General features: G+C 45.1%; 1 protein-coding gene across 3 annotated transcripts in view; it reads left to right on the forward strand.

Moving 5' to 3' along the window:
* Positions 1-1,929, forward strand: part of MTCH2 (mitochondrial carrier 2) — an 18,270-nt gene extending 16,341 nt beyond the window's left edge. For all 3 annotated transcript variants that reach the window (XM_081798090.1, XM_081798092.1, XM_081798091.1), the window contains one exon: positions 1,720-1,929. In XM_081798090.1, coding sequence (XP_081654216.1) covers positions 1,720-1,806 — 87 coding nt within the window. In that variant the 3' untranslated portion in view covers positions 1,807-1,929. The remainder of the gene's footprint in view (positions 1-1,719) is intronic.
* Positions 1,930-7,740: the final 5,811 nt, after the last annotated feature.

The raw sequence follows: 7,740 nt of genomic DNA on the forward strand, positions 1-7,740 counted from the left end.
GAATCCCAGGTTAATTTTTGTAGGTTACCCTTTAGTTACCAATTAATGTACCCTTTACACTGTTTTGTATGTCACTCCAGCATAGCAGTAAGATGTGCTGCTTAGAAGTATCAGGAGGGGTAATGAGTTAAGAATCCCTAGATGTGACCTAGAAGCCATTTGCACGATCACATTCAAATTATAAATAGGGTCTGGGTAGACAGTTATCCTGGTTTTTAAAACGATGACCTCAATTTCAGATTATTTTTTTCTAACGTCACCTCTCTCTAACTTCTCAGGATCTCTTTATATATTCAGGTGTTTTTCTCCAGTATAGTAGAGAGGAAACTGAGAAACAAGAGGTTGTTTATGACATTATTTGTCACAGTGATGTTGATGGAGCTGGTCTCTTACTTCTAGAGTCTTTTTAGAGAATGATTTTATCCAGACTCCCAATTTCTTCTTTGTTACTGCTGTGAAGTGTGTCAACTACAACCAAAAATTCTCAGCCAGTCTAGGCAAAGCTTTATTAGGAACCAAAATAATGGGTGGCTGTGTGCGAAATTTAACACAGGATCACTTTAAGTGGCCATCAGTTTAAAGCTGTTTTTAAGTGGCAAGCACTTTTTCAAGGATTGTAGAAGATAGTGTATGAGGAACCTCTTTGTTGCACTAAACGATAGCACTAGTAATGCATGTGAGAAAGGCCTCTGTTCACAGAGCTCGGGCTCCCCCCAGCCTGAACTCCAAATGAAAAGGCCTAAGCATTACCGTAGTTGCCTTTGCCCAGCATGCAGGCCCGGCAAGCCCCTCTGTGGAGCCAAGCCCCTCTGTGGAGCCAAGCTGCAACACCTGGATCATTTCCATGCAGACCTAACAGTGAACATTCTGGGTTTCATTCTGAGTCTTACACTCTCTGTTAGGCAATCTCCTATTGTGGTCCCCATTTAAAAGGAAAGATGGCCCTTCTTTCCCTATTTTCTAACTAACCCCCTGCTGTACAAAGAAAGTAGATAGAAAATGTATTAGGGTATCAGATACCTTACCTAGGGAGCTGTCAGTCCTCTAAGTGCTTAGGACAACAACAAATCTTGATGGGGTATTTACTGGGTATCAGGCATCGTGCTGAGAGCCTCCTGTGTATCAGCTCCTGTAACCGTCAAAATAACCGTATGAGGATAGGTACCATTCTTTATCGTCCCACCTCACATCTAAAGAAATTGGGACTTTGAACCGTTAAATAACGCTAATTATATAATCCAGGGTTACACAGCCTATGTTTGTGAGAGTGGGATCTATGTGCAGTCTATTCAATTAAGCTTACAACATTATTACTCTAATTGTAAGATTTTATAAGTACTTCCTGGAGATCTGACCATTCCATTAAAAAGTAAATAAAAGCTAGCCCTTAGTGAGTGGTGGGACCGTCTCAGCACTCTGTATGTATTGACTCATATGATAACCTAGCTAGCACGTGGCAGAGCCAGAATCCGAACTGGGAGTTCTGTCTAAATAAGAGATCCTTGCCTTATCCACGTGGCAGCATCGTAGTGAATTCCCAGAAAGCTCGGCTGGGGTCAGAGTGCGCACTGCTGCTCCGTGGTGAGAGCCCCAGTCTTGTCCTGGCCCTTTTTAGTCACATCTCCAGAAAAGTGTGCAGGTGCATCTCTGCTGATTTGGACTGGCTGACCTCATGTTCACACTAGACTTTATTTGTTTTTATTTTATTTTTTTTTCCAGGGAAATATGAGCCGAGGAAATAGCTTGTTTTTCCGGAAGGTCCCCTTTGGGAAGACTTATTGTTGTGACCTGAGAATGTTAATTTGAAGATGTGGGGCAGGGACAGTGACATTTCTATAGTCCCAGATGCACAGAATTATGGGAGAGAATGTTGATTTCTATACAGTGTGGCGCGCTTTTTTAATAATCATTTAATCTTGGGAAAATGGAGGTGTTTGGTGTCTGCCTTTTTTGTTCTTTTTATCAGCACTACATAACTTACCACTGATGTTCCCCCTTTAGTTATTCTGAAGTGGGACATTTTTGCTCCAAACTCGTTCTTTTAAACGGGGAAGAAAAAAAAGTTGTATTTTCCCAAAAGGTATAGGCAGGTTGTTATGTGATTTGAGTCTTAATTTTAAGGCTTTGTAAAATGTAGAGTACATTCTCAAGAAGAAAGAAAGAATTCTACAGAACTTAAGAAATGTAATAAGGTAAACTATATGGGAGGTTATGAATTACCTTTTCTTTACTAAAGTAGACCCTAAAACCTCAGCATCCATCAGAATCTGTCTCCCGTTATATGCTTCTAAGGATGTTTGATTAACCCTGTCTCTCGTCCTTGAAAAAGATAATCCATTGCTAATGACCCTGGAAAATCTCTACACAGGGTATGTACTCCTTCAGTCTCTTACTGCAAAGTAATAAATTATTGCCAACAACAAAAAAGCGGGGGGGAATTACAGAGAACAAGCAAGATTTGGAAAGGAAGCATATTGGCTTCTTTTTCCCCCAAAAAGAAATTCTTGTCGTATAAAATACGAGAAGCGAATACTGCAGCAGTAGCCCGTTCTTTAAGAGCTAAGTGTTTGCCAGTCCCTAAATTGTATCATTATACAGTTCTACACATATATAATATTTCTGTACAGATTATCATCTTACAATCTTTTGTTCAGTTTTTAATTTTGTTTCTTTGTTGTTGCAGAAGGTGAGTAGTTTGCTTTTCTTTCCTAGTGACGGCCCTTGGAAAGTGTACTTAAAACTTCATACCTGGTAATGCACACTTAGGTCCACAGGGCGCTTAGGATATTGACCACCTCGCATGTCATACCCTCAGTTAGTCATGTTAGCATTCATAGGAGGAAAAAACCATTTTAGAAGGAAATCATTGCAACTCAAGCATAAAGCTCCTACTTACTCAGGCCTTTTAAAAGCAGTTCAGATGCTCAAAGATGAGAAAGCATATGGTTTCACTTAAATAATCCACTGGGATTTTGCCAGTGAGTAAGCACTTAATTTGCTACTGCTCAGATTTCTCTGTCAAAAGAGCAGCACCCATCATATCAGAGTGAGCATGCAGGGGTCTCCTCCCTCCCGCAGGGTTTGGGACTACAGCCTGAAGCTCATGAGCATGAAATGTCTTTGATGTCTCTTACTTTGTCTCAAAAAGTAATGTAAATTTTATATTCTATTCAATATTATCTGCATTTGTTTTCATATAAAAATGTTTTGCATTACCCACTTTCTCCCCCACCAAAAAAAGAAATCTTCAGTAAAGATGATCTAGGAAAATGTGCCATGTTTATTATCCTGTGGCTTCTGTGCTCATACATGCTTGCCTATTCCTACTGGAGAAGCTTATGACTGTAAGAACCAGTCTGCCGCCAGAGGGCGCCAAGGCTTCGGTTTTTGCCTATGCAAGTTGGGCCATGAAGAATTTTAGGAAGGCCTGGAATTTTTCTAAGTGTCCAGTCAGTCAGTCTTACTTCCTCCAAGCTATAGATCCAATAAGGGTAGCTACACCAGTGGTCCTCCGTGAAATTATATAGGCTGTTAACATAATCAGACATCTAAAGTTTATTCAAGGGTTAGTTAAATGCATGTAGGTACTCTTAAGATCCACCTGCAAGAAATGATGAATTGACTCCTGTGTAAATAAGGATCATCTAGTAAGCTGCACCTGTGAAACTGGGCAAATGGTTTGCCTTGGGAGTGCTGAGCTGAGTTGCCAGGACATAGTCCCCCAGGGAGTGTGATGGTCATTGAAGCCTTGATTGAAGAAAAGAATCTGGGGGTTTCCTGCAACTTTTGGAGTGGCTGTAAAAATAGGGCATACAAGCAGCCTTAGGGTGAAAGAAACTTTAAACATAGCCCTGCGTGGGGCTCCTGGGTGGCTCATTCGGTTAAGCATCCGACTCTTGATCTCGGGTCTTGATCTCAGGATCGGGAGTTAGAGGCCCAGGCTGGGCTCCACTCGGCATGGAGCATGCTTAAAAAACAAAAAACATAGCTCTACATTCCAGCTTCTTACTGAACCTAAACACAACCTCAGCTTTACTATAATTTTCTACTCTAAAAATACCCTCCTTTCCCTCGCTGCATTGAGATTCTCCCTGTACAGTGAGATTCCATCCTAGTAGCCATCTCTCTGTGAAGTCTCTCAGTCTTCCAGACCAGATGAGGTCCACCTGCAAACTCCCCTCCTCCACGGCTTGTAATTACAGTACAGACTAGTCTGACAAAATGGAAACTGCCTCTGTTACTCACTGCTAAGTTCAAGGCTTACACAGCAGTGGCATTATTTCGCTCTGATCTGAAAATCTGTAGGGGGAAAAATAATCATATTTAGCCCTTTAAAGCAGGCCCACCAAAACGTCAGGCTTGCTGGGCTTTAGAGAAAAACTAGCCCGTCACATCGCAGTCCGTGCAGCTGGTCACTTTGAGGTGCTGTGGCAGGTTAAGGGAGCGAGAGAAAAAAAGCATTAGGAAGGAATGAAAGTAATGACTGTCAAGCCTGTCGTGTAAGTTTTAATTCTCAGAATCTTTGGTAGAGGAGGTATCCCCACTTCAGAAAGAAAGTGAAAATGTAGGAATAAGGAAAATTAGTAATGCATTCAAAATTACATAGATCATTCCGAGCTGGATTCACACCTGAGTCTTTCGAATCCGAAGTACGTTTTCTGCTTCACGGAGGCTATGAAGTGCTGAGAAAAAAAGTAGCCACTGAACCAGATGATGAGTAATTCGGCCACGTAAGCAAAAAGGCCCTGCATTTTGGTCAAAGCAATGAAACCAAAAATCATGCCGCCCACAGAGTAGAGTAGAATGGTCTGAAATCAGGACAGACCTAGTTCTTGCCTCTGCAGAACGGGAAACAGGTGAAACAGCCGAAAGTAGGAATGATCGCCATTGCTTTTCCCCGACCGTTCTGATAGTTGATGCAGATGGGAAGCTGAGTTATTATACGGTGAGGATTCCTAGGAGGACCATCAGTCCATGTGTGTGGACTCCCTACTACACTGGGGTGTAACATTTCTTGAAAGTGATTGATGTGTCAGCTCCTCTGATGGATTCTTCTAGAACATCCTTGCATATTGAATGGGTTCATTCAGGCTGCCTCCCTTAGTGCCATAGTGATTTATATCTTCAGAGGTTTTTGTTTTTTAGATATAGACAAAGACATGTGTTTTATCTCCTTTGCAGAGATTTTTAGGCTTACCTAAGGATGTCACATGTGACTTCTCATTTTCTTTTTTCTCCATTGATCCTTCATCTTATTGTCTCTTCAGACAAGTGATCCAGAATCTTGCATTCTGGTTTTTTCCTAAAGGGAAAGTTGTGAATGAAAGATTCTTTTGTCGCCAACCAAAAACTACCCTCTTTCAGAAAAATATCTTTGATGGTAACAGCGATTAATTTTCTCAGGCAACTGAGAGTGTTTTCCTTCCAGCCACCTCTGTGCATACGAATCCGCTTCCTCATCTGTTTGCTGCCTAAAGCGATGTCTGGAGGAGGCCCCCTAGCAGTGCTTGTGTTCAGTCTCCCCAACAGGCCCTGCTAGTCTGCCATGATTGAATGCCCGGGAGACAGAATCTTGAAAAGCCCATTTTTCCTTAGTCTCATAAGTGGATTCACCTGCAGTCCAGGCCCCAAATGTCCAGTCTGGGACCAGTTAAGCAGATTTTGCATTAAAACCACAACTGTTCTGGAACCAACTTACTGCAACCCTGAAAAAAGAATGTTTTCAGTTAGCTGCAGATCTGTACCATACACCAAAATGTGGGCGAACAGTGCTTCAGAGAGTGGCAAGGGAGAGAGGGAGGGAAACAGAAATCCAACACGAAGGTGCTATTCGAGATTCACCACCTTCCTGCGGGGGAGAGCAAGTCATGGAACAGGGCCTGCCCCTCCCAAAATCCGAAACAGGGACAATGGGTGAGAAAGTCTTTGAGCAGCACCAGCTCCTGCCTTGCTAAGGCAGCCGGAAGAACGGACTCTCCCCTGCTAATGCCGCATGCTCATGGAAAAGCTATTCAGTATTGCAGTTTATTTCCAGAGTAGCATTAGGAGCCAGAGGTTAGATAAGGACAAGAGAGAAAGTACCTACTTTCTTTCCATCCAGCCTGGGGCCCTGCCCTTTTGGCGTCAAAATGTGCTTTGGAGAGAATGTGCTTTGGCTGGAAACGAGTAAGGAGGGTGAAAACGGGGAGAACAAAGCTGCACCTCGCTTCAAACAGCTCACCTCCCACTGGAACGCAGTATCATTCATGCCTTCTCCACCCACCCCCACCCCCACCCCACCCCCCGCCACCCCACAGCGGCCCACATTTAGAGTTTGTAAATGCAGCGCTCTGTTATCAAGTGCGCAACGTGCACACAGTCCTGTGCCAGGGGCCTCGGGGGACCGAAGGCGTGTAATCAATCCCGTCCCAGGGCGCTGGCTGGGCGGCGGGGGAGGGGTGCAGCATGGAAAGGCCATAAAAGCTAGGAATGTTGGGAGGATTAAATGGAACCATGTGTGGAACAGCAAAGCCTGGTCCGCTGAAAGGGCCCTCCCCGAGTCTCCGCACTCCCTGTGGTGGCTTGTACAAAGCAGGGCGAGCCAGCAGAAGCTGAAACAGCACCGCGGGATCCACCGGAGGGCACGCTCGCATCCCGTCGGGGGAACCCAGGGAAGGCGTCATGAAAGAGTGGCATTTGAGTTGGTCTTTTAAGGACAGTGAGGATCCTGGGAGCAATTTCCAGCTCTGTCACTTAGCAGCCACGTGAACTTGGGCAAGTTGCTTGATCGTTTGAAGCCTCGGGCTCCTATCTCGAAAACGAGAATACTACTTTTCTTATTGGAGTGTTTCATTTAGCGCAGCGCCTGATGGAGTACATCTGGAACTGGGAGCTGTTGTTACTTAAGAATTAAAAGCGGGGGATACTTGACGAGTACAGACAGTACGGGCAAGGTCACGGAATCAGCAGAGGCTAGAGTCAAGGGCAAGGGAAATTGCATCTCCAAACAGTCATAACCTCTCCTCAGAGCTGTACTCCTGCCATGTGATAAGCCCCCCCAGAATGGGAACTAACACGATAGTGCGCCATAAGCATTTGTGGCCTGAACGGACGTCCTTTAGGATCCTCAGACTGAGTTACGTCTCAGCCCCTCTCCCCAAGGCTGCCTCGATGGAACTTGCATTCTCAAACCTGACTAAGCCCATCCCCGTGGCCCGGTTTCCCAGACTAAAAACCCCGGAGATGACCTTGAGTCCTCTCTACTCCTCCCCCTACTACTGAGAAGTCACGGATTCCCAGAAATGCCTGCTGACTTTGTCATCCCCGCGCCCCCAGCGCCCGGGTGCCTGTCTCTGCTAAGCAGCCGCCTTCTATCTTGTCTTCCCGCAGCCTGCGCGGCCTGGGGGCCCGAGATAAAGCTGGAGCGCCAGGGCCCGCCCGGCCTGTGGCCGACCCTACCGCTTTTCTCTGCCTACACAGGCTTCCAGCAGGGGATCAAAGGCGCTTGGTGACCCAATTGCTTAAGATTTCTTGCCATTTCATCCTTAAATCCTTACACCCTGCGCCCAAGCCAGTCCCAGTGTCCCGCCTACGACCTCCTCTGCGCTGCACATTTGTACCTACTAGCAGCTGCTCTGTGTTCTCTTCTCTGAAGCTTTGTGCAGGCGGAGCCAAGCTCAGAGACAGAGACAGAGATATTTATAAGTACAAAGTGGGTGTAAACTTCTGCAGTCGCCAACATTTTAAACAAGCCCAATTCCA

Source organism: Leptonychotes weddellii, chromosome 11, assembly GCF_054177405.1.
Source record: "Leptonychotes weddellii isolate Sample4059 chromosome 11, ASM5417740v2, whole genome shotgun sequence".
NCBI classification, from domain to species: Eukaryota; Metazoa; Chordata; class Mammalia; order Carnivora; family Phocidae; genus Leptonychotes; species Leptonychotes weddellii.